The sequence below is a fragment of the Calidris pugnax genome, unplaced genomic scaffold, assembly GCF_001431845.1.
Source record: "Calidris pugnax isolate Ruff unplaced genomic scaffold, ASM143184v1 scaffold98, whole genome shotgun sequence".
Lineage (NCBI taxonomy): Eukaryota > Metazoa > Chordata > Aves > Charadriiformes > Scolopacidae > Calidris > Calidris pugnax.
In genome coordinates, this window is record NW_015090829.1 from 790,500 (window position 1) to 816,800 (window position 26,301).

Here is a 26,301-nt window from a genome sequence, read left to right on the forward strand (position 1 = left end):
CCGCCCCGCTCCCCCCGCCCGCCAGAAACCCGCTGTTTTATCCGCCCCCAGGCTGGTGCCAACCCCCCCCCGTGGGTCCAAAGAACGCGGCTTCCCCCTCCCGCTGCCCCCAGGGCGAGGGGTTCAGGCCGTGGACCCCGCAAACCTCCCCCCGCAGCCTCCGGGGGGGCCTCAGGGACCCCCGTCCTGCCCCCGGGCTCTGCTTTCCCCGGGGGGTGACAGAGAAGAGGGGGGGTCAAAAAGGGTCTGGCTGGTACTTACAGTATTTGGGAGGTTATTTGGGGTCGAGCAGCCCCTTTGCGCTGATAACGGGGTGGTTCCTCCCGGGGGGAGACCCCTGGGAAGAAGGATTCCCGCCAACAAACTCTTCACAACGGGGGGGGAGATTTGAAGGGGAACGATGGCTCCACTGATTAAAAATCAATTAAACGCTGGGGTTTTCAGGGAGAGCCCGGAGCAGGTTTGGAGCAGGGGGGGGCGGCAGCAGCCCCACCAGCTGGGCTGGGGGTCCCACCGTGGGGGGGAGTGGAAAGTCTCTCCCCCTGCCAGCCCCGGAGGTGTTTTTGGGGCTGTGGGTCCTGGCTCCCCCGGCCCCGGTGCTGTAAGTGCCCGAGATTGGCAGGGGAGTTGGACTAGATGATCTCTAGAGGTCCCTTCCAGCTTCAGCAATCCCATGATTCCATGATTTCATGATTGAGTTTCTCTGCCCTGACCTCGTCCGCAGGAACATCTCGTACAATGACACTTTTGGAGCAGAGCAGAAATGTCCCCGTCCCTGTCCCCCCCTGAACGGGGTGTGGGAAACCCACCTGGAGGCTCTGGGGGGAGAGGACTCACGTCTCTGCCTCCCCCCAGCTCCCCCCAGCTCCTGCCGCTTCCAAGGGTGGGCGACCGTCCCCCGTCACCCCACAGCATCTCCGTGATTGGAAGGGACCTTTGAGATCATCGAGTCCAACCACACACACACACAAAAACCCAAAAACAAAAGCAAAAAACCACCACACGCACAAAACAAAACACCCAACCCAACAATCCTGGGCACCCAAGGGTGCTCAGCGGCCCCAGGCACCCGTGGCCCCTCCTCACCCCCACCTTCTCCCCCTTCCCGGGGAGCAGAGCCGTCCCAAAGCCCTCTTCTACCAGGTCAAACACAGGGTCCCCAGCCGGCCTGGGGGTGCTCATTTCAGGGTAAAACACCCCGATTTGCTGGTTTTGCCCACGAGCAGCACCTCGGTGGGTCCCGCAGACTCCCCACCGTGGATCCAGAGCCGTGTGAGCTGAGCCAGCAGGTGTCCCTCCAGGAGCAAAGCCACCAAGGTCCTCTCTGGTAGGGGGGAGATGGGCCACAGCAACTCCCATCCCAGTAAAGCACATACTGGGGCTGTGCTGGGGAGTGGGGAGGGGGCGGCCGCGCTGCTGGGGGGGTCACTCACTGCTCCCGTGCCTGTCCCTGCAGGAGGCTGGTCCCACCATCGTGGGAGACGAGCATTCGGACCCCAACCTGATGAGCTTCCTGGGGGCCACCAAGAGGAACGTGCTGGGCAACCACTTGTAAGTCCTCCTCCGCGACGCTCCAGGCTCCCCCCTCTCCTTATTTTCCCAAGAAAACGGGGAACATTTTCCCTCCTGTACTCCCCACGGCACCTCCAGCTGCACGTTTAACCCCGGGACTAATTTGATGCCGGAAGGGCACGCTCATGTCCTTGCCCCTGCCTGCTAATGCCACCCGAGGAAACACTCTGAGATATTTCACCAAGTTCCTTCTTTTTGTCTTGCTCTGACCCCATTTTAGCCCCTGACCCACCTCGTCCCCTCCCCTTTCCCCTCACACACTGGGATGCTCCTGGCTGTTCCCCGATGGGTGCCCTGCCCAAAATGAAGCCCAGCGAGCACTTCCATCCTTCTGTATAACTCCATCTGCCTTTTTCCCACCCTGGATCCTTAAGGACAAACCTCCTCTGCCTCATCCTCATCCTCATTCCCCGGAAACAAAGGGTGCCCGGCCCAGCCTTGCCCTGGCTGTGGCCTTTGGTGGTTCTGAGCCACCCAAAATGTTCCTCCACACCCCGTCCTGTCCTGTCCCATCTCGATGGCTCCTGGAGCTTTTCCTTGGGCCGCTGAGCCCCAGGGCTGGAGCTGCTCCCTGTTGGGTCCCCCCACCCCGACTCCAGCCCATCCCCCTGCCCGTTCCCACCCCAAGCCCTGTGTATTTGCCACTTCTCCCTGTCCCCTGTGTCTCTCTGCCCCCACCGCGTTGGACACCAGCCCCTCCCCACCCTGCCGACGGCACCGGCACATTCTTTACAGCTTGGCCCACTTTTTTTATTTCTTTCTTTTCCCCTGGTCCCCCCCGATATCTGATTTCTTGTTTTTCTCGGGGAAAAAACCCCACAGACCCAACACAACCCCACCAAGCGAACCAGCCCCCCGTGTGCAGGTTAGAACAAAGGAGGGGAGCGGCTGGGTTTCTGCCAGAGCTTGCCTGTGCCAGGAGGAGGAGGAAGAAGAGGAGAACTAGGCGCTCCACAGAAGGGGCCTCATGCTCCCAGTACATTCCCAAACTCTCACTGATGGAGCTGGAAAAACCCACCCCCCGGCCCCAGCCCGGCCAACACCGAGGTCCTCAGCTCCTGCAGCGACAAACACCTGAATGGGGAGATTTTAAAGAAAAAAAATGAGATTTAAAAAATAGCGAAGGCCCCCTGTTAAAGAGAAACCCTTACGAATGGAACTGGGGTCCCTCCCATGGCAGGGAGGTGGTCCCAGCCCCCTCCTGTCACCCCTGTCCCCACAGAACAGCTCGGGGTGGGTTCACAGGGTTATTGCCAGCCCCAGGGGTGGCCGGGGACCCACAGCAGCCACAGTTTGGTGGGTGGAAGTGGGGGAAGTGGGTGGCCCAGTGGGGGAAGAGGAGGCTGCGAGGAAGAAGAGCCACTGGCTCCTGGGAGAGAGGGACCAGGATCCCTGGGATTTGGGTGGAAAAGGCAAAAAAAACGTGTCTGTGTGGGGTCTGCCCCCGGGCCAGGGAGGAGACACAGCAGGAGAAGGAACCCAGTGCCACGTTTTGCTTGTTTGGGAGAATTCCAAGCTGTCTGTGGGATCTGCCCGGCGCATTCTCCACCTTTCTCCTTCCCTCCCTGCAGCCCGGGGCATTTCGAGCTGCCTCTTCCCCTGCTCCGTGCCCTGGCTGGTGTCAGCCCCACTGTGTCCCCAACGCACCCCACGTCCTCCCCGGTGGCGCTTGAGCAACAGGGGGTGGAGGGAATAACTTGGCTGGAATGTGGCTGCTGCCACCCCCGGGGCGGCGGGGTGCCAGGGGGACAGGGGACAGCCCCGGGCCCCCTCCTGCCAAAATCCCAGTGCTTCCACCGCGGAGAGAAGGACCCTCCGTCCACCCGCTCCCAAACCCCCCCAAATCCCACCCTTCCCGTAGCACCACGGGCCCAACATCCTTAAGGACCTTGGAGGGAGCCTGCAGGAGAAGGTCTGAGCAGCAGGGACCTGCTGGGGCACTGCCGTTCGCTGATGAAGTGCTTAATTACCTCTAATAAGGGAGAGCGCTCATCCTGTTATGCAGCTCTGCACCGGCCACTGCCCGTGGCTCGTCATTAAGTGCAATTAGCCCCTGGGTGCAGGCACGCACCCTCGCCCCATCGCTCCCCATCTGATGTGGGGCAGAGCCCCCGGGGGGGAGCCTGGCTCTGTCCCAGCTGCACGGGGCCAAGGAACAAAATCCTGTGGCAGAAAAGCAGCCCAGCTTCTTCTGAGCCCACCCTGGTGGAGGTGGACCCATGGGTGACTGCTGGCACCGTCCCCCGCCTCTCCTGGGATCAAAGGCCACCAGCACTGCGTGGTCTCAGCTGAAAGTGCCCCTCTCAGGGTTTGGGAGCTGAGGCACCTGCCAATTCTTTCACTGAGCTGCTCCCCAGGGCAGAGCCCAGCTCCATCCAGGGGAGCGGAGGTACCACCAGAGCTTTGGCTGCTCCACCACCAGAAATCATAGAATGGTCTAGGTTGGAAGAGACCCTTGGGATCATGGAGTCCAACCATCTCCCCTACTCTACAAAGTCCTCCCCTACACCATGTCCCTCAGCACTGCATCTAAACGGCCCTTAAACACAGCCAGGGATGGGGACTCCACCCCCTCCCTGGGCAGCCTGTTCCAATGCCCGACCACTCTTTGGGTGAAAAATTCCTTCCTAATGTTCAATCTAAACCCATCTAAACGGCCCTTAAACACAGCCAGGGATGGGGACTCCACCCCCTCCCTGGGCAGCCTGTTCCAATGCCCGACCACTCTTTGGGTGAAAAATTCCTTCCTAATGTTCAGTCTAAACCCACCCTGTTGGAGCTTGAAGCCGTTCCCTCTCGTTCTGTCACTAATTACCTGTGAGAAGAGACCAGCACCAACCTCTCTACAGTGTCCTTTCACGTAGTTGTAGAGAGTGATGAGGTCTCCCCTCAGCCTCCTCTTCCTCACACTAAACAGTCCCAACTCCCTCAGCTGCTCCTCATACCTGCATGGAGGACACTCATCCTGCCCCGGCTCCGTCCCCAGGCACACTGACCCGGGTTTGGCTCCCTGGGCACAGAGCAGCTGGGCCACGGGCTCGTGATGTGCAGGTGCCCGAGTCCTCTCCCATTCCGGGTGGCCCTTCCCTTCCCTTCCCCGCTGGCATTGCGCTGGGGAATGGCTTTGCTGGTGTTATTGGGCACTCCATCCTGACCCCAGACAGGGTGGTGTGTCCCACACACACTGTGTGCATCTTCTCTTTCACTCAGCTGCTCAAAGCCCTGGGCAACTCCGCTCTCCTGCTGCTTTTTAGCTCAGCCACTCCGTTTTTTAGATTCCTGCAAAAACCCAAGGGATCCCTGCCTCAGCTCCTGCCCCTGCATAATGGGAATAATATTTACCAACTCCACCATGTGCATCTGCAGGGTGTGTGGCAACCCTCTGAGAGAAAGCATGGAGTTCAAAGACGCTTATAATAATACACATTATCTTTACACCACATCTATAATTACAGCAAAGTACAGTCTGTCTTGAGAAACTGAAAAAAAGCTTTCACATCTTGGTGTCAGTTCACGCTTTAAAAGTACTCACCGCTCCATTAACATTCTGCAACCTTAGCGAGAGCAGCCTCGGAAAGGCTTTTGGGTCTTTTTTTATTGTTATTAGTATGAAAATCAGAAGAGTCTTTGTTAAGGTGCCCAAACGAGATCGCCAGGGATCCCACAGCCCTTCATTACCAGCTTATCTGGGCAGTGACTCACCTGGAGCTGAGCTGCTGTGGAGCTGATCCCATCTCCTGGATCAGCGCCACATCCCAGGCTGTGCCGAGGGAGCGCAGAGGCTGCCACCGCTGAAGGTGACACTTGCCATTTCTGCTCCTTCCCCACCCAGCTCGGCCAGTTTTGGGCCCATGTTGTGGCCCTTTCACTCCCCAATCACTGCCTCGTTTCTGGCGGCCGGAGCAGCCCCGGGGTTGGGCGCAGGGAAGGAGAGAGCTCCTGCTCCCCATCCCCGCCGGCAGAAAGCACAGGGCAACACAACCACTGGGAAAAAGCCCTGAGTGCAGGTTCCTGGACACCCACAGCAGCGACTGCCGGGGAGAGAGGAGCCTCTGCCCCTTTATCTGGCAGCTCTGCTGAGGACCAATGGCTTCTGCTTTTTCAAAGGCTTACCCTTGGCTGAAGGCTGCACTTTCTTCCACTCCCCAAATTTCAAGCACTGGATCAAAAAAACTCACTAATTTAGAGATGCTCTGACACAGGCAAAACATTGGTTTTTCATTCCTCAAAACCACCTGGATCACTATTCCCTGCTTTGCAGGGATTATCCTCTTTTTCTAGGAGTTCCCAGCTCTGGCTGCTCGGGAGCCCTCTCTGCTCCTGTTCCAGCACAGCCAAGCAGCACCTGCCTCTGGTCAACCCCTCCTCAGAATTAACGCAAAAAAGTCTCAATTTACCATTCCCTTCCCTCCTGGCCAGGCTCCCCCCTTGGTTTGGCACCCCAGCTGGTTGACTGAGACATCATGCACCATGGTCAGGGTGCCAGATGTGGTCACCGCAGGGTCTTTACCGGTTTAGCAGCAGGGCAGGGTCCATTCCACATGGTCCCTTCTGCGAGGAAGTTCTTGGCTCTTCCTTCTCCACCTCACTGCATTTCTCCTGCTCTCTCCTGCCTGCAGCTGGGAGTACTATGTCAACGACGTGCCGCGGGTGGTGCTGGACAAGCTGGAGACCTGCGGGTACCGGGTGGTGAGCATGACCGGCGTGGGCCAGACGCTGGTCTGGTGCCTCCACAAGGAGTAGCGAGGAAGACTTCGGCGTCCCTCCTGGCCCAGATCCTGCCGGGGACCATCAGCAAACTTTTCCCCCTTCATCCCTTTCCCCCCCCGACTCCGGGCACGGGGGGGAGGAGCGGGGCAGGGGCAAAACCTGACCCGCTGTAAAGTGGCCACCCTGCCATTTCACAAGCCCGGGGGGAGGAAGGTCTGCCCAGCCCAGAGGAAATCAGGCAGAGGGAACAGATGGCTCCATCCCCGCGTTCATCCGAATGGCAGCCTGGCAAATACCATGCTTTTACATTTTAATCATCTCCTCTTTAGCACGCACTGGAGGGAGCTCAAAGAACAGACCCGTCCGCCCGGTGCCCCGGGGAGGTCCCTGCTGGGCTGGGAGCTCAGGGCACGTTCCCCCAGCCCCGGGGGGCAGGGAGGGCAGGCCCAGCACCCATGGATGCCACACACTCTGCTCTCTCCTCCCTCCAACGCCAGCACCGTGCTCCTCGAGAACCCCCTCTCTGGGCAGCAGGGCCCCTCTCTCTCCCCACTGGGACTGGGATTGGCAGCAGCAGCAGCCTCTCAGCCCCAGGAGTGCCCTTTGAGCATCACACACCGCTCCCAAAACAGCCTGAGAGCAGCAGGGAAAGGTCCTGGGAACATCTCAGGTACGGGCCCTGTGATCTGCAGTTGCCGTGCTGGCTGGGTTGGGACTGGGTATGAATCCTGCTGTGGGGTAACACCAATAAAACATTTCTCTGAACAGACCAACATCTTCCTGTGGGTTGTTTTAAACAGTTGTTGCCAAACCTTTGTGATCCACAGCTCCCGAACGAGCTCCCAAGAATTAAAAGAAGCTAGGAGCTGTTCTGAGAGCACCTCTCCCCTCCTGTGTGGCTCTGAGCACACAGACCACAGGGTAATGCACTTACCCTGAGGCTGATGCAGCCTTTCCCCCCCCCTCTGAAGGGCTGCTGTCACCAAGAGCTTGCATTCCTACAAAGGCTTTAAAAAAGAAGGAGGTTTATTGACTTAAATTAAGAAACAGCTTTGGAAAGGAAGAGGGATGGGGTGGGGAGAATCCATACTCTCAGGTTAGGTGTGAGACTCTTCCGTGTCCTCCCGCTTCAGCTGTTCGATGAGCTGCTGCCTCTCGGCCGCCTGCCGCATCCTCATCATCACCAGGCTCTCGTAGTCCCGCTCCGACACCACCGAGGCCTGCCAGCAGAACACAACCACCCTCTCACCCACGGTGTACACCCCAGCTCCCCCCGCCAGCAACCACGCTCAGGATGTGCCCGTTGGAGCCAGGAAGGTGGGTTGTGGCAGCGGGACCCCAGAGACATCGGGAAAGATGCGAAATCTGCCTGGCCTGCAGCAAACAGCCTACAGAAAACAGCCAGCTTCAGCACACACAGCAGCTCTGAGGAGAAGGATCTGGGGGTTCCAGAGGATAGCAAACTCTCCATGAGCCAGCAGTGTGCTGCTCAGAGTGTGCCCGTTGGAGCCAGGAAGGTGGGTCGTGGCAGTGGGACCCCAGAGACATCGGGGAAAGGTGCGTCTGCCTGGCCTGCAGCAAACAGCCTACAGAAAACAGCCAGCTTCAGCACACACAGCAGCTCTGAGGAGAAGGATCTGGGGGTCCCGGTGGATGGCAAACTATCCATGAGCCAGCAATGTGCCCCTGTGGCCAAGAGGCCAATGGGATCCTGGGCTGCGTAGGGAAGAGTGTGGCCAGTGGGTGGAGGGAGGTCATTCTCCCCCTCTGCTCTGCACTGGGGAGGCCACAACTGGAATCCTGCCTCCAGTGCTGGGCTCCGAAAACAGCCAGCTTCAGCACACACAGCAGCTCTGAGGAGAAGGATCTGGGGGTTCCAGAGGATAGCAAACTCTCCATGAGCCAGCAGTGTGCCCTTGTGGCCAAGAGGCCAATGGGATCCTGGGCTGTGTAGGGAAGAGCGTGGCCAGGAGGTGGAGGGAGGTCATTCTCCCCCTCTGCTCTGCACTGGGGAGGCCACAACTGGAATCCTGTGTCCAGTCCTGGGCTCCCCAGTTCAAGAGAGACAGGGAACTGCTGGAGAGAGTCCAGCGAAGGGCAACAGAGATGATGGAGGGATTGGAGCATCTCCCTGATGAGGAAAGGCTGAGAGAGCTGGGGCTCTTTAGCCTGGAGAAGAGAAGGCTGAGGGGAGACCTTATCAATGCTGACAAGGATCTGAAGTGTGGGTTGAAGGAGGAGGGAGCTGGACTTTTTTCCATGGTTCCCAGTGACAGGACGAGGGGCAACGGGCACAAGCTGGACCATGGGAAGTTCCACTCCAATCTGAGGAAGAACTTCTTTGGGGTGAGGGTGGCAGAGCCCTGGCAGAGGGTGCCCAGGGAGGGTGTGGAGTCCCTTTCTCTGGAGATCTTCAAGCCCCACCTGGATGCTCCTGAGTGATGTGCTCTGGGCAGCCCTGCTTTGGCAGGGGGTTGGACTGGATGATCTCTAGAGGTCCCTTCCAACTCAAACAATTCCATGATAATCACGGTGTTAGGGATGAGATGGAGCGGGACAGACGGGGAATTACCCTATCATGCTCCCAGGGGAGGAGGGAGGATGGGGAAGCACCACCTGCCCCACTGTGGCCGGTTACTTGGGATGACGAGCTCGTGCTTGTACAACACTGTGCACAAAGTCCAGCCAACACCTCACCCCTTATAAAGCCTAACGCCATAAAAACACGAACAATGAAACCTTTCTAGGGTTTAGTCACAGAAGTGGCCGCAGAGAGAAAACCCCCGGGTAGGTTCCCCAGCCTGACACGAGGGTGTCCTGGTTCTCAAAAGCTCCTGGAGCCTTCCTGCCACGCGTGGCAGCCACTGTCACATCGGCACCGTGGTGGCTGCAGACGCCACCTAATCGGTGTAGGCAGCTCTGACAGCTCCCCCCGCGCGGCTCTGGCACTGTGCTTCCAGCAGCCAGCTCAGACTGGTAGGTGGCCCTGCTATTTCAGACACATTCAGAGCTCGGCACTGCTTGGAAACATCCAGCTCCTTCGCTTGACAGCTCAGGTGGAAATAAAAGCGTTTAGAAAGAAGGTGAATGAAAAAAATAATAAAAAAAAATAATCTCACGCTCATTTTCCCAGGCACTAGATCTAGTGGTGATTTAAGGACATCTGAGATAGAAAATGGAAGGGATGAAAAGGCAACAGAACAGCTAAAGAAGATCCTGCACAAAAACGGGGCAAGTGCAAATTTGTTACCAGGTGCCAGCGAAGCGGCTCCTCCAGCTGCAGCGTGTTCAGCTGCAGCTCAGGATGGAAACCCACAACAGATGAGAAATTCAGACCGGGAAATTAAGAGAGTAATTCGCCATAATTGGTATCTTAGGAGCTGTGTGAATGAAATAACCTCTCAGCACAGACTTTCCCGGTGTCTGAGAAAGCAGCAGCTCCTACCAGCTTTTCCAGGGCAGAACTAGGAGCTTCTCCAAAGCTCCTGTCCACCAGCCACAGAGACTTACTGTCATTTGCTGGGCTGAACTAAATAGCCTGCATGAGACTCGGGCAGGTGAATCACCTGTACAAACCTGAAACACCACTCACATTCCAGGCTTCAATTTAAAACAGACAGATTATTTCTGGCCTCAACGGGGAGCTCTGCTGGGACAGGCAGCCCTGAGGAGCGGCAGGAGGAGAGCACCGAGGGAGGAAAGGCTCTGACTGAAGCTGGGGTAAGGCTGACATTGCTGTTGGCAGCTCCCAAGCGATCCGGGCGCCTCGGAGGAGCTCGCTCTCTCCTCAGGCAGAGTGTGGGCTGGTGCTGTGCCGCTCCACACACCTACTTCCTGCAATCCTGGCAATTACCAATGGTGCAAACCCCAGTTTCTGACGTGGCTGACTCAGCAAGGGCTTGGCTCAAAACAAACCCATCCGCACACGGAGCCGCAGCCTGGGAAGCAGTGACAGGAGGCACATGAAGAGAAGGAGGCATCGGGGATTTTTGGCGTTCCGGGTCCAACCTGGCTGAACCCTCCCTGGACCTGCTTCCCCCAGCGTCCCAGCACACTCCTCTCCCAGTGTCCCAGCACACTGCTGGACGTGGTGCTCACAGTTCTCCGAGTGCTCCAGCAGTTTCTCCTCAGCACCTGTCAGACTCGGGAGCTGCTCCGACACAGCGTAAGTCTATTTTACATTCAATTTTCCTAACATTTGTCATCTACCGCTGCATTTTCTTGGTTTTTCTGTTTCCATTTGGCTGTTTCTTTGGTTTCCTCCAGCGTGACTGAGTCACCGTCTCCCTTCCTCACCACCCACAGAGATTTTTGTGCTGTGCCCTTCCCCAAGAAGGTGGCTGGTTACCATGGCACCAAAGTGCCCTTCTGTTCTAGATGCTGGATTAAATCTGTTCTCATGGTGACTGTGCGCCTTTGCTGTTCCTCACCAGCTTGTTCCTGCAGCACAGATTTCATAAGCTCAGACACCACCATTCCTTCTCCACCGAAGGAGAAGACTCCTTAATACCTAGGACAGGCCAAGTGCTCCTGCACACAGGGACGCGGTGCGAGGTTTGCATTTCCTGCAATACCAGCCTCTCTGTTTTCCTTCCAGCCCCGGCAACAAGGAAGGAAGAGGTTGTTCCTGTTGTGTGACTTGCTGCTGAACCCACGACTTAAGTCCGACACCTGGCTGTGAAGAGTCAGCAGCTTCCTCCTCCTCCTCCTCCTCGCTGCCTCTCACCATGGATACTTGGCGGAGAGGGTCCATCAAGTCCACGACGTTCTTCAGACGGTTCTCGCTCAGGAGACACAAAAAGCTGGGCAACCAGGTCATCATCCTGAACCAGAACAGCCACACGCTGGACAGCGACGGGCAGCGCCAGAAGAGGGAATGCTTGAGGGATCTGAAGGACAAGTCCGACTACCTGTCCTGCAAGAGTGAGCAAAACCTGGCCAAGGCACAAGCACCTCCCAAGCCTCCCCGCCTCTACCTGGACAGTTCTAGCTGCCCTAACATCATCGACCGCACGGATTCTCACTCCGACCTCTCCTTCTCTGGTGCTTCTCATCAATACCACAAAGCCACTCAAACTCAGTTCCACAAGGACCAGGGGACAGACTGCGGGAGCTCAGAGACAGGCGCCCAGAACGGCACCCCCCTCTGTGACCTGTCCGACCCCTTCCTCTCCTTCAAAGTGGATTTGGGGCTATCACTTCTCGAGGATGTTCTGCAGACCCTCAGAAAACAGAACCCAAGAGATTACGCCATTTGAAGGTATTTCTCATTTGACACATCACATTTCCTTACTGCTGCAGGCAGTTTCTCTGGTCCTGGCGGGAGGAAGGACACTGCAGCATTCCTGTTACGTGTGGCCTGTCTTGTCGTTCTTGCCTTCCCCACCACAGACTGTCCTTGTCCTTGCCCAGGAGTCCCTGGGAGCAGAGCCCACAGGCTCCGTGCTCCGATGAGAGCACCGTCTGCTGGAACCCCGTGGGCAAGTTACTGCTCTCCAACCCGGGCACGTCCCACTCCTGACTGTGTCTCCTCCTCGGGGAAGAAGGGCACTGTTTGCCCACAGACCTGTTATTTGGGGGACGTGGCTGTAACGCTGCGGGACACGGGCACGAAGGGACAGGGCATCCAGCACTTGTGGATAAGCAGCCTGCAGGGAGATGACAGCCCTGCACCTCAAAGCCATAGCTACGGCAAGGGTCAAGAGACAGAAACGGGTGTTTCTTCTCCCACCTTGTCTGGATGTGAAAAATCAAAGCTGTTCCTCCTCTTTTTTTTTTTTTCCTCTTGTGGGTTTCTTTTCCCCCAACTCAGGTGCAGTTGGCACTGGCAGCCTGGAAACAGGTAAGCATCCACGTAGGCTCCTAACACAGCAACAGCAGTTTGTTTATCCTACTAGCAGGAGACACTTCTCTCGATACTGCTGCCTGAAGCATGCACTGATCTCTCAGCTGTACAGATATGGAAGAATAAATGTATCTGTGACTGGACGCGTCATGTTGCCTCATTTCATTGGTAGCAAGCCAGACAAAGCCCAGGTCCCTTATCTGTGGTGCCAGAGATCGATCCACTGTGGCACTTTGGGTGTTTGCGAGGGTGGGGGAGCAGCGTGGCTGCTCTTCTGGGCTGGGAGGAGGCCAGAGCTGCTGGGACTTCACCTTCCCCCGAGGAGAGGGCACAGAGCTCAGGCCAAGACCCAGCGTGGGGAGGAGAGATTTTTACCCCCAGAGCTGGACAATGGGACCGCTCTGCCAGGCCCAGGGCGTTTCAGGCAGGATCAGGGAAAACTATTAAAAGCACACTGCAGAAACTCACCATTTCTTGCCTTTTTTATAGCTACATTAGATACTAGGGCTCTGTTTTAAAACAGTAAACCCTCTGTGTGCCTAGATAACCCTAAGCTTTGGAAGCCTCCTACAGCAAAGCACAGAGACACTGCAGAGGAGGCACAGACAGCTCTTAACCTGCCAGACTCACACCAGGCTGTAAAGGCGGATAATATAAAACAAACTCTATGAACATCTCAAAGGAGCTTAGAAAAGATGCCAGAGTGCCAGACAGAAGGCTTTGCTCAGCACTTTCCCATGGCTGGATGAATGGCCCAAGGTGCCTGAGGAGCCCTGGCAGGGAGATCCCACTGCTGAAGGTGTGAGGGAGACCCTCGCAGAAGAGCTTCACGCTGCTGCCGTGGTACAATACACTCTTATGGCAGTGTGCAGCCCTGGTGTGCTCTGAGCCACACACAACACAGCAATCACACAGTCATTGCTCTCAAATAGCCCCGAGCAGTGCTGGCCACTCCACAGCCTCTGTCATTCAGGCATAACTCGCCCGTTTGGCTCCGGCAGCTCTCCAGGAACTGCTGGACAACACGCACCTGTGGCTCTAGGAGAAAATGAGCCAACCAAGACAGCAGAGACGAGTGTCTTGCAACCTACTGCCTCCTCACAGGAAGGTTTTTCCAACAACCAGCCATGCTTTCACCTGCTTCCAGAGCTCCTCTGGTCTGGGTGGTGCGTGGCTGTCCTTTACTGGAAGAGGCTGGTGCAGAGCTCCCAGTACCCAGGCAGGGAAGGGAGCAGACAGGGCTCTGGAGCAGAGAGGCAGTGAGAGTGTTGCCATGAGAACGCTCCGGGTTTGGGGCTGTTTTCCAAAGCTGCAGTCGCAGAGTGGGAGCAAAGGTGGGGGCGGATTCAGACAAAAATAGGAGCAACCCAGAGGGAGCAGCAAATAGGAAGCGAGGGCAGCTTAAATCAGGGTGAGATTAAGTGCAGCTTGAGAGCAAGTGTGTGGACCCTGATGGCTGGGAAGCCAAGGAGGGCATGGAAGGACAGAGCAGGGAGCAGGTTGAGGCAGTGGCAAAAGAGATCTGCAAGAGCTCACTTTGCACATTCTTGAGTTGAAGAGCTGAGGACAAAGAGTAAGTCAGCTGGAAGCAGTAGAGCTGAGAGAAGCTGCTACCACAGTACCAATTTTGGAAGCAACCTAGTGGAAGCAATAAAACAATTTGGGGAGGGTCTGGAGTAGGAACTAGGAAAAGCAGGAACCAAAGCAGCCTAGAGATCTTAGCCTGGACAGCAAGACTGCAATGCAATCAGAGAGTCTGCGGTGCTTACACATGAAAGCAGTAGAAAGGACAGACAAGCATCAGCGGGGCAATTTGTGGGAAAGGAGGCAAGTCCCTGGCCATAACTGGTGATCTTGTGAGCTAATGAGGGACTGACTGAGCTGCGTTGGGCAGGAGTGAGTCACTGCCTCCGCTCAGCACCAACACCAGCCGCTGCTTCAGCCGCTCTCCCTCCTGCTCCACAGCTAATCCTTCCAGCAGGAGGGCACTGCAGCTCCACACTAACCAGCCAAGCCAAACTCAGCCAAAAGCCAGGGCTTTTGAACCCAGAGAGGCAAGAATCCACTACCAAGCTCCAACTGCACCAACAACCCCCTCAGGTCTGAACCAGCCAGTTCTCACTCTGTTAGAGAGATACTCAAACTGGGTAAGATTCTGCTTTTTCCCCCCAGGAGAGAATGTACTGAACAATCTCACAGGCTGCTCAGGACCCACCAGGCGGATGGAGACACAGACACACAGACGAAGGGCACCCACAGAGCACAGGGCAGGAGCCTCCCCAGCAATTAGAGCTTTTTGATCTTTATACCAGAGGGAAGGGGGAAAAGGGAATAAGCGTTGCGTGAAGTTTGAACTGGAACCCAAGTAACCCGTGAAGGATCTGTGTGTGTCCCTTCACACCTTCATAGCCAAGAAATTACTCACTAGACCAGAAGACACGCAGAGCATGAGATAAATCCTGGGCCACAGAGCAAAGTGCAACGTACCACGCTTCCAAAGAAGTGGACGTGTCTGCCACTGCAGGGGACCGACAGGAGCAAGGGGTAATAGAGAGCTAACAACCTGCATTAGATGTTACTGCCTTCCCCTTGGTTTGGGATTGGGATACGTTTGTCCTACAAGAGCAACAGCTTCAGAGCAATGATCTGGTGAAACAAGCAGGAAACAGCTAAGAGTGAAGAAAGAGCTTGCACTCAAAGTAACTGCACTGGGAAAGAGGACCCAAATCAGACAATGAGGTCTCTAGCAGGATATTTAATTTATTATTGCTTTCTCTTCCCTCCTGCAGCCCCTAAGAATCTAGGTATCCTTTTAGCACTAACATTTCACCCTCTTGTGAACCAAGCCTCTCTAAGGCAGCCTTCTAGGAGACCCGTTTCAACCAGAGGATTCCCACAGTCAAAGTATATTGCATCTTACTAGTATATTAGAAAAAAATCCAGAATAATGGCATTAGAGGCTTTGAACTGAGCAAGGAACATCCTTGTTTTTCACTTGGAAGAGGGGGTCAAACTGTGTGAAGAACCAGCCATCCGAACACCTTGTGCTCTCACCGCGCTGCCACTCAGGCAAAAGGCCCTTTAAAAAAGCCACTGCTTCAGCACAAAAGAGCTCATCAGAAACCCAGGCTTTTCATTAAGAGCTTCCTTTCAGCTCTGCTGGGAATCAACTTGTCTTACCATAAATGTAAAGCACCCTGTTCAATTTAGGTTGCTATAGAAACAGGTTAAAGTAACAGCAGCCTGTGTCTCCTTACCTGGGAAGTCCTAGGCTGAGCGGTGCTGTCGGAGAGGACGGTGCTGGGACTGCTCTGGGGCTGGCCCTCCAGCCAGGAAATCTTTAGAGGATTATTTGTCAGCCCAACTTCATTCTTCACAGCCATCTCCTAACAACAAGAACGTTACTCCATCACCATCTGAATGTCACACCCCACTCCCCCACAGGTCACTACAAATCATGAGTTTCTCCATCTCAGCCTGGCACCGGGGCCAGGGGGGGCCCAATGGGTGAAGATTTCACAGCCCTGCACAAGCAGCACCCTTCAGTGTCCATATCTGCATCAGGCATAGACAGAACGTATCACTGCCAGTACTTCTGGTAAAGTCACAGAAAATTCTGGGTTTTTTTAATTATGTGGACACATGAACAGGTGACAGGAAATAGAGATTCTTGGTGCAGTGTAAGTTTAAGTTGATAGATCTACTAAAATTAAGCGTAACTGATGATTTCTGTTCCCACAGCTGCACAAATTGTTATAACTCACAGCAAGTCAAGACATTTTGATTTCTTTTAAACTGCAAATGCCTGATATAACCTCTACAACTCATTAAGCCCATCCCCACAATGGGTAATTCACCTACAGCGAGAGCTGATTCGAGGGTTCAGCACCTGCTTTTTCAAGCAGAGTGTCTGCTCAGCCCTTCACAGGCACAGCCTGTTTGTGTGTGTGCAGGAGCTGCTGGGGTTGGTGCCTCCAGCCTCACCACTCCCTTGTGGGCCTTTAGACTCTCATTACCCTTCCCCACTGCCTTAATGACAGGGCAGTGTCTCCAGGCCATCAGCTGCCAACCTTTCCCTGCTCCAACACCCCTTTTTGCCCGTCTCCCCCCTGCACACACCCGGGGTCCCCCCTGACTTACAGCAGCCTTAACCGTAGCAAATTCCACCACTGCACTCCCAGTCCTCCTGCTCGAGATCAACAAATTGAGCACGTCACCGTACTGTTGGGACACAGACAGAAAGGGAAGTTAATTGCAGCCCCGGAAGAGAAGCCGAGTTCATTTGTGGAACAAACACAAAGAGAAAACCTGTGTTTCCACAGACATGAGGCCTGAGCCCTCACCCCTGCTGCCTTGCACGGTGTTCCCACCGATCCCACCCTGGCATCACTGCTGTTCCTCCAGGAAACACTTCTGGGGAGGCACAGAGCTACATGTGCACTTCGCTTCAGCAAGCCCCAGTGCAGGGGGCAGCTTGGCTCAGAGCCAGAGCTACAGGAGACACTTGCACACAGGGAAAATAAAGACCCCATGCTGGGATTAATGGGATCAAAGGCTCCTCTGTTCCTGCCTCTGAGCTCCCCACAGCAGCCAATGTACAGCACGTTGAGTGCAGGCACAGAGCACCACAACCAGCCAGTCTGACTGTCACCGGGGCACGAACCATGGGTGGGAAGAGCTTGGAGTTGCTCTGTTTCAGCAGAGTCCCTGCTGGGCAGGAGATGGAGGGGCTCATGGGGAACAGTTCCCAGCCATGGCTCATGCTGCTGAGCTCAGAATGGCACAGTGAGAAAGCTGGGCAACAGAGAAAAAAAACAACCAAAGAGCCACTCTGGCTTTATACGTAGCTTCCCAGAATGAACTATCCTTTCTTCTACGCCTGAGAGCAGGGGAAGATGGAGTGTTAGGGAAGAGTGTCAGACAGGACCTTTTGTAGGATGCGCAACAGAACATCTTTGGAATATCCGCCTCTGGTCTCATCTTCTTTGCTGCATTTCCATTTTAGCTGGGAAACAAACACGACAAGTTAATTTTGTCCATTTGAACACACGTTGCCACAGTCAATGCAGCTCCTGCCACCTGCACAATAATCACGTTTGCTATTTACAGCTACACTCCCAGAACTGCCAAAGCAGTGATTTCAGCGTCAGAACGTGCAAAGGGAACAAATTATTTGGGGAACGGGGAGAAAACACTACCCACTGAAATAAAAAAAGATAATAGTTGAAAGCATGCTAATGGCTATTTCAGGGTAACAGGCAGATGTTTCCCTCCGCCTAAAGCAGAGACAACTCAATCTCAGGCTCAAAAACCCTAGACCACAGAGAGGGGGGGGGAGGAAGGGTATTTTAAAGGCAGTGAGAGGAGCTGTTTGCACGCCCAAAGGAACTTCCCCTCTGCTGTCCAAAGAGAGCAGCTCAGCAGAGCTGCAGTGCCCCTTCTGCTCTCCAAAGCTGCGTAAGCTCCGTCAGTTTTCACCAAATCCCACCTCATAAGGATGTCTTACCTTGAGTTTGGGAGTTATTTTCCCTTCTGCTCCGTTTCTTTCTTGTCTGCCTAAAGAGGGGAAAGGAAAAAAAAGATGGAAATGATTGTGAAAACTTCTCAGCTAAAGAGCATTTAGCACAAAATTCACCCTGAGAATGTACATATAGTGATGGCAACCACTGCTGGGTTCCACCTGACCATTTCAGCCCCAAAAGCCTCATGTGACACCATCAGCAGGAACTGCAGTGCAGACCAAGTGCTGGATGGGAGTGCTCTTCCCTTCTATGAAACATGCCCCAGCCAAGGCCAGAAACAGCTACGTAAAAATACAAGCAGGAGATCCATTAGATTCTGTGACATTTTTCCCTGTGAGGGGGTTGTGCTGGCAGGAACAACGGTGGAAAAATTAAAGGCAGACAAGAAAAAGATCATACAGTCATACAGGAAAACCCTGGTGACCCCTAAAAGAATCTCTGCGCCCAGACCTCTGGTGGGTTTTGTGGCATTTTTTTTTCAATTATTAGATCAGTATTTTTTCTGTGAGAAAGGAATGAATCTTGTACTATAGTCTCTGCCAGAAGGAAGAGGGTAGGAAGCAAGAGACAGTAAATCCTCCCATTGAACTGAAAAGCTGAACAGCACTCTAATTAGCTTTGAAAAGAACAGAACTTTCTGAAACATAAAACCGTATTTTAAGCCCACACAGACACAGAATATTAAAAAAGGCAATTCAGTACAGAGTGAGATTGTGGATGGGAGTGAGGTTCAGGATAACAAAGGATGAGGTTCTGGATTCTGGAAAAATCCCATTGCCTCCTGTATGGAGGAGACCAACGACAGTTCCTGAAGCACCCAGGAGAACCAGAGGGAGACACCTGAGTCAGAACCACCTATTGCTGTCCAGCACAGAACAGATGTTTTCCACGTCACTGTGTTGCTCATTTCCTGACAGATTTGTTGCTGCTCTTCCTACAAACCAGGGACGAAGCCTGTGTACGTCCAAGGAACACGAGAGAATTAAGTTCCAGAAAGTAAAGCCTCAGCAATCAGAAACTAAAAAAACCAACCCTATTCTCCACACAGAGCCTCTTTTGGGTGATAAGCACTGAGAACTGTCAAGGGGACACACTCAGTGACAACCAGTATTTTTTGCAAACTCGAATCATTCCCCATTTTGAGGCTGCAACACCAACTGCTTTAACTGTGAGGCACGAGCAGGACTTGAGGGTCCCTCCAGCATAACTGTGGGGCTCTGCATCAGATCTTCTAAATTCAGTGCCTTAGAATATTTACTGAAAAGGAGCAGCAACAGCATGTTAAAGAGCAGCACGCCACATAGAAGAAAGTAGCCCCACAGAAATGTTAAGTTTTTTGACTTATTCCTGAAAAAGGTGCCGAGTGGGATGCTATATATGGCAAAGTGAGCAGGTCAGAAGGCTGGATCCACACGTGAGCTCTGCCTGCAGAAGAGCTGGAGTCCCACGGGCACGTGGTTGGGCCGAGGGCTCCCATCCCATCCCTCACCTTGGATGTGCTGCTCTCTTTCCCGTCGGATCTGCTCTCGAATGAGCTTCTGCTGCTCCTCCAGCTGCCGGGAGCCCTCCTCACGCAGGCGGATTATCTGCAGCAGAGGGAAGAGAGCAGGGACACCTGAGGGCACAGCTCGTGGCTGGGCTGCCAAGGGGAGCTCCTGTCTGACACCCACCTCCCAGGACAACCTTCCTGCGAGCTCCCCTGCGGCAGCTCCAGCGCTCATAGAGCTGGACCCCTCCTGCTCCTAGTGACACAGTCCCTCGCAGCCAGCACATAACCAATTAGCTGTTGCTATCAGCTGCCAGGCAAAAGGAAAAGGGCAGCCAAAAAATAAAATCCCCAAATTGACACATCTGCCATTTGCTATAGGATCCCTTCTACGTGCCTAGAGCCCATTAATCCAAAAGGCTGAAGGACTGTTATACAGAGATTTGCTGCATCTCATCATGTGCTTTTCATTATGACTGTAAAGACTTTCAGCGATTCTTCTCAAAAGAAGCAGAGAAATCAAAGAATTTTTCATTACTTCTTGCTCTAATGATCTTGTTATCCTGATGTCCTCCTCTTCACTCTCACGGGTCTGGGCTTCTCGTTCTCTGGCTTCAAGATCTGCAGAGAAAGAAAGAAAACTAAAACAACCCAGAGAGAATTTTCCCTGCTGACCAGAGGTGGATAGAAAGATCACAACCCTGGCTACACCCACATCAATTTCAGAGCCCTGATGGCTCTGCCTCCTCTCCCCTGCCCAGGCACAGCAGTGTACCAGCAGCCTCAACAGTCCTCAAAACCTCCAATTCCCCCCCGGAGCAGGACCAGCCCCGCTGTGACTGGGAGAGGACTTCAGACGGCTGCTGTGCTGCCCTGGGCATACCCAAACCACAGCCCTCTCAGAGGCACAGCAGAGTCATCAGTGGTGGATTCCAGCGGCAGAAGAAACGCAAACGGCCAGCTAATGAAGAGTTCAAGCCAAGAGAAAATGAAGATTTTGTTTTATTACCAAGCTTTACTTTCTTTCTCTTCTCATCGAGTTTCTGTGTCCTTTCTGCTGCCTGTTTCTTCGCCTTCCTCACTCTGTCATACGCTGCCTGCCAAGGAACCAACACAACAGTGTGAAACTCTAGAAAGCAGGAGAGATAAAATGGAAAGCAGTGAATACAGGCGAGATCAGATATTGAAACACTGTAAGCAGAGGGGAAGCATTTTCTGCTCTTTGCTAGCATTCCTGCTAAAAGGGTTGGAAGTCGACACAAATATCCTGAAAAGATGAGAAGAGGCCGAGGATGCCCAGATGGAGCCTGAAAGGGTGAGAAGTCCAGAAATAACTGCAAAGCATGCTGGGGACAAAGTCTGACCCATCTTCAGAGGTGGGAAGAGAATTTTGGTTTCCTGAACTTGCCAAAAGCAGCCTATGGGGCACTGGTAATAGATCAGCTGGGCACTGTTAACAGATCAGGTTTGGTTTAAAGTAGAATTTTACAATTAAAAAGGTCTATTTTATATGAGAGATCTATTCACAAGACAGATGTTTGACTCCCATGAACATAATAGATCAAAGAACATCAGAACTATTCAGCAGCAATGACACATCAACATTCATTTAGCACTTTAGAGACTTGGGAACTGGGCAAACTGGCAATTTCAGTGGCACCTGTTTAAACCAGTTGATAATCTGTTCATCAGCCTCCCCAGAACCTTTCTGTAGCAGGTAAAGCACAGACTGGCACAAGTACTTGAGTATTACTTGTCAGTTGCACAGGAGAGCACTGTGCTTCTTTTACAAACCAGAAAAGCTGGTATTTTTCCTTCCTGCATGGGAAGGGTTGGCTGAACACTTCTGCCTTTTGAAAATGTAGAAGCCAAAATGGTTTTGGTTGCCAAAAGTTTAATTTCCCCTCGGAGGGAAGATTACAAGCTTTGCCAATATTTGAAAAGAGGGGAGTTATTTCATGTTTTTAAATCTTACCATCTGAAATTTTAACGTGCCTTCTATCCTGAGTATATCTGCAGAGAGTTACTTGCTCTTTTTTACTTAGTTTTTATTCTTTCACATGTCTGGATCACTTTCTGGCCCCGAGCAGTAGGGACTCAACTGCTTCCTCACAGCAAGACCAGAGCCTGAGCTATGCCTGGAGCCTGCAAAGCTCTTACAGCAGAAGGACAGAGACCGTGGTTGTGATTCAGCTTTTCTGTTTACGAGTCTCTCGTGCCCCATGGAAAGAAAGGCTTGGAGCTGAGCAATCACAGCCAGATATTGTTCATTTGTCAAACCTTGACTTCAAGGGAACTGCAAACGCACTGTTGTCATGGGGATTTAATGTGTCCCTGAATCAGTGGTGTTATCATTCACATTTTTTAATGGGATATGCCCCAGTCTAACATGTTATTAAAGACAGTATCTCACCCTCACAGCAAACGGAAAGGGCTACTCTCAGCACATCAAATCAGAGAGAGAACATTTGTCCAGGTTCTTATCTGGCACCCGCTGCTTGATCTCCCAGAGAACTACGGGGGAACAGCGTATGAGACTCACGTTGATGAAACCACAATCAGAGGAGAGCGTGGGACAGGCAGGAGGAGAGTTTCCAGCACTTCCCCAGCCTCCTGGCAGAGAGTAACACAACCCCAGCACCACGGAGGGACACACATCCTTACCCTGGCTGCTGCATCTGTGAGCACGGCGAGGGCCTGGGACAGCTGGTGGAAAACTTCCGCTGGGAATTAGAAGAGAAAAGGGTAAGATGCAGAAAACCACTCTAGTGGGCTGGAGATGGACCAGAAAACACAATCCCTTATGGAAGAGACCTGCAGAACATCAGAAAGAGGAATAATCTTTCCAAAGCATTTGTAAGCCAATTGACAGCCAGGATCACCTCAACTCAAAGGGCAACAATTGTCACGTGAACTTCAGGGTAAGTGAAGAAGCAAAAATTGGGACCATTTGATTTTAAGAGAAATCCTGAAAACACAAATTCAACAGAACCCATCTACAAAAACGTTTTACTGAACCTGCAGAAATGTTTTACTCAATCTGCAGTCAGCCCAAAATACACCGTTACAAACAAATTCTCTCTTTTACATCAACAGCTTTTCAGCCCAAGATTCAAACTTTGCATTTCACATCAGTGTTGCTGACCCTCTTCCTGGAAGGTTAGGTGTGTAAGCTGGAGGGCCCCCCCCCCAACTTCAGATCACTTCTCAGCCTTCTGCAGATAGCAAAGCCTCAGCTTTCCTCTCATTGCTGCTAAAATCTATTTCTTTCTGGTGGAAAAGTCTTCTCTGTACTACAGTTACAATTACAAACTTACAGTTTTCAATCTGTAAGACTATAGCCTATCAAATTGGAAAATGCAGAGCATTGTCTGGTTTTGAATTGTCTTGATGAACAGCATCCTTCTAATTACTGCTGCTCTTCACTGCCACCTGTAGCTGCAGCAGCCAGACCTTGCTAACAGTTCAGATAAATTGAGTTCCACACAGCCAGGGCCTTGCCTCTCACAGACAAAACCGGGCATTGCCCACAGATAATACGATTTATTAGCAATAATCAAGCAACAGCAAGCCTGATTTATAGACTCCCTATTGAAGTTTTGACTGAGAGAGGTATGAATTAAAATAGTGACCAGCCAGTAAATGCTGGGGGGAGCGTGGCCAAAGGTCTGGGATCGTACCACGTGGGAAGATTTGGAGAGGTCCAAATACAATTTCAGCACTGACCTAACTCTGAAGTGTCTAAACCCAATATGTATGCTTTCAGCCTTAAACAGAGCTCTCTAATAGAAGCATAGGATTGTCTGGGTTGGAAGGGACATTTAAGATCACCTAGTCCAACCACCACCCGAAGTCTGATAAAACCCATCACTGAACCATGTCTCTAAGCACTATGTCAACCTGTCTCTTAAATCCCTCCAGGGATGGGGCCTCAACCACTGCCCTGGGCAGCCCACTCCAGTGATGAAAATATGAATAATCAAATATCAATGAAAACATGAAAAATAATAGTGATGAAAAGAACTCCTAGCCCTGCCTCCACACAATTCATGTGACATATACCCAGCCATTCCCTTAGTTACACAAAGACAGACCTGAAGCCAAGCAGAGGCACTTCCATGAGTCCACATGTGAAAACAAACCCGAAGAGCTGCCTGTGGCTGCACAGCCCCATCTTACCTGCTCTGGGATTGTCCGGGTTCTTATCGGGGTGGCAGCTCAGGGCCTTCTGCCGGTACGCCGTCTTCACCTGCCGGAGCCAGAACTGAGAGTTACTGCTTGCTGCCACTTTGTACTGAGAAAAGCAACTCGGGGGAAGAAAACTCACACCTCAGAAACAAAAAATTACTATTCAGAGGGTTTCTTTTGTTGATTTTGTTGTTGGTTTTGCTTAACTTAAAACACAGCTCCCTATCACAAGCAGAAGGCTGTGGCTGAAGCAGCATTCCCTCGCATGCCTAAAGGCTGGACAGAACACAAAGACAATTTCTGGAGTGTCACTGCCTCCATTTGTCCCTCATATTTAAAAGCAAAGCAGCCTACTGTAAGAGCAAGAGACCTCTGAAAAGCTAGTTTTCAACTTCAACACAGTGAGGTTAATTTTAATCACTGGGTACCATGAGGTTAAGCATTGGAGTCCAGGACACTGAGTGGGCAGACAGCCATATTTTTATGAGTTTAACCTTTTTAAAGCCACAAGTTGTACTTCTGGGTATTTCCAGCAGCCAGACCTCACCATCACCAGAGCCAGGCCTGGTTCACCGAGGCAGCTCTCTAGCCAGAGGGATACCGTGGGCTTTGCAGCTGCAACTTCAGGACAGAGAAAGTACCATTTACTGCACAACCACTGACTTTGGCAAGGTGATGCCTTTTTGACCAAAGACTGCTCAAGATGTTCTACACTTCAAAGAAGGATTTACAACTTTCCAAGCAAAGTCACTGTTCACAATCTGAGCTCCCTCTGTCAGAGACACATCTGCATACAAAAAAGGAAGAAAAGCTCAGTTCCGCTGCCGAGGAACCCTCTGTGGAAGGAGTGAGTGAGCGGTGGCCCAGCTCCATCTGCTGGGCACAGCTCTGGGAAGGGAAATGAGCTGCTGAAGCCTTCCAGGGTAATCCCACCCCCTGCCAAGTTAAGAGGTAAATCCATCAGTCACAACCATTACAATAGCAGTTTGTTCTACATGGCAAGTTCAGATAAGGCTTTTCAAAACAGCGAGGTTAAATTACTTTAACAGTCCCTTCATCTCTTTTGGCCACGCTGCTCTGCATACAAAGAGTCTGTGGGTTACTCTCAATCAAGGATCCACGCTCCAAATTACATTTGCTCATTTTTAAATTGCACCATAACATTCAATGAATAATTTTCTCATCCTTTGCCCACAGTGACAAGCTCAGCAGAGGAGCTGAGATCACCTGAAGCCTTTACTCTCATTCGATCCTGTGCGTTATGTTTTGCCTGTTCCTGTTTTGTGCTTCACACACAGGGAATTTCCAGACAGCCTCAGACACAGCCGCTGGTTCGGCCCAGGCTGTGGCTTCCAAGCTTTACTCTATTGTACTGCTATTGCTCTTTGCTGCTAAAGGGGGGAAAAACCCAAAAACAAAGAGAAAAAAGAAAGGAAGCCCAAGGAGGAAAACCCAAGTTTTCCTTTCAAGTTTAATTCTGTTCAGTTACTAATAGTTTTCCTCCCTTCATTTCAAAAAGTGACTTTCCCAGCCCAGTTGTTCAAATCCCATGTTTAGTGTTGACTTACCAATTAAACTAAAGAATAAAAGGGAAACACGCAATTCCAAACCCACAAAGTTAACTAGATGACTTGCGGGAACCTACAGTACCTAGACTAACCTCTAATAACTGGATTTTTGGTCAACACGGGAGGAACTTTCCTCCCGAAGGCAGACACCCAAACACAGCAAGAGAAGTAAGGCCCCAGGCCACCTCTGCCCTCTCTCCGGGGGTCTCACCCCCCAGGGCCAGGCCCGGCCCCGCTGCCTCGAGGGGAGCAAACGGAAGGGTGCGAGCAGCGAAGCCGACCTCAGAAAAACCGGGCTTTCCCACTCATTCACCGCTCCAGCCGCCAGCCAGCAGCGATATCACATTAAAAGAGCGCCTGGAGCAACGGCCCCGCTAAACACCGGGAGAGCAGCAAAGGCGGCCCCCGCCCCGGCCGCCTCCTGCCCGGGGCAGCATCCCCTGGTGCTGAGGGAAGGGCCGGGCTGGAGGCGCCGAGGGCGGGCAAGGGAAGAGAAGGGGCCCGGCCCGAGCCGCCCCGCGGCCCCGTGAGGGTTCCCGCGGCCCTGACCTCCTTCTCCGAGGCTTTCTCGCTGACCCCCAGCAGGCCGTACAGATCCAACTCCAGCAGGTCCTTATCGACCGCCATGTTGGCGCCGGGCGGTTTACTGCCGGCCCCGCGTCGCCCGCCGGGAAACAGAGTCCCCTCCCTGCTCCAGTCCCTCTCCAGCGCCACCAGTTTGACTACACATACCAGGATGCATCGCGCCCCCGCACCCAGCGGGCACAGCGAGCCGCGATCCTTGCTGGGAGATGTAGTTTTCTAGCGGCGGCCGCAAGCGGGGCGAGGCGGCAGAGGGACTACAAGTCCCGTTGGGCTTTGCGCCACCGCCCGGCTGGTGAGGCGGGGGGTGTCGCTCAGCGCGGCCGCGGCGGGGTCCGGCTGAGATTTGTGTCGGTATAAGGAGGGAGAAAAGCGCCAGAGCAAACCGTGACGGTGCTCGGGGGAGAGGCGGGGGTGTCCCTCGGGCAGCCGCTCCCCGGGGAGGCCGCTCGGTAGGCCGCTGTACCCACCCTGAGGATGGGCCTGCTCCGCCCAGGACGCAGCTCCTGCCAAACGCCTCCCAGCCCGCTTGTTTGTCGTCTCTTCGGGATGCCCTCACTTCTTCCGTATCTGTAAATAATTATTTAAAATTAGAATTACTAGGTTGGAAGGGAACCAGAACCAGGAACATTTTGGGTTGGGTGGGACCGTAAAGCCCCCCCAGTGCCACCCCCTGCCCTGGGCAGGGACACCTCCCACCAGCCCAGGTTGCTCCAAGCCCCCTCCAACCTGCCCTTGAACCCCTCCAGGGATGGGGCAGCCACAGCTTCTCTGGCCAACCTGGGCCAGGCTCTCACCACCCTCACACCAAACAAGTTCTTCCCCACA

The 26,301-nt window shown here is 53.3% G+C and overlaps 3 protein-coding genes across 4 annotated transcripts in view; 2 read left to right on the forward strand and 1 right to left on the reverse strand.

Moving 5' to 3' along the window:
* GCHFR (GTP cyclohydrolase I feedback regulator) overlaps window positions 1–7,051 on the forward strand; it is a 12,189-nt gene extending 5,138 nt beyond the window's left edge. The window contains exons 2-3 of the mRNA XM_014940610.1: window positions 1,457–1,551; window positions 6,192–7,051. Coding sequence (XP_014796096.1) covers window positions 1,457–1,551; window positions 6,192–6,315 — 219 coding nt within the window. The 3' untranslated portion in view covers window positions 6,316–7,051. The remainder of the gene's footprint in view (window positions 1–1,456; window positions 1,552–6,191) is intronic.
* A 239-nt stretch (window positions 7,052–7,290) lies between these two features.
* Window positions 7,291–25,562, reverse strand: DNAJC17 (DnaJ heat shock protein family (Hsp40) member C17). 2 transcript variants are annotated; one of them, XM_014940696.1, is made up of 11 exons: window positions 25,441–25,562; window positions 23,315–23,384; window positions 21,800–21,858; window positions 20,145–20,232; window positions 19,674–19,756; window positions 19,139–19,235; window positions 17,634–17,683; window positions 17,055–17,132; window positions 16,268–16,348; window positions 15,385–15,513; window positions 7,291–7,502 (listed from the first exon to the last, which is right to left on the reverse strand). In XM_014940696.1, the coding sequence occupies exons 1-11, from the start codon at window positions 25,516–25,518 to the stop codon at window positions 7,380–7,382; spliced, it is 936 nt and encodes a 311-aa protein (XP_014796182.1). In that variant the 5' UTR covers window positions 25,519–25,562; the 3' UTR covers window positions 7,291–7,379. The 2 variants fall into 2 exon arrangements, with proteins under 2 accessions (XP_014796182.1, XP_014796181.1); XM_014940695.1 differs by lacking the exon at window positions 7,291–7,502 and adding an exon at window positions 12,345–15,206.
* LOC106887246 (chromosome unknown open reading frame, human C15orf62) lies at window positions 9,415–12,270 on the forward strand. Its single transcript, XM_014940697.1, has 2 exons — window positions 9,415–10,447; window positions 10,880–12,270. The coding sequence occupies exon 2, from the start codon at window positions 11,010–11,012 to the stop codon at window positions 11,538–11,540; it is 531 nt and encodes a 176-aa protein (XP_014796183.1). The 5' UTR covers window positions 9,415–10,447; window positions 10,880–11,009; the 3' UTR covers window positions 11,541–12,270.
* Window positions 25,563–26,301: the final 739 nt, after the last annotated feature.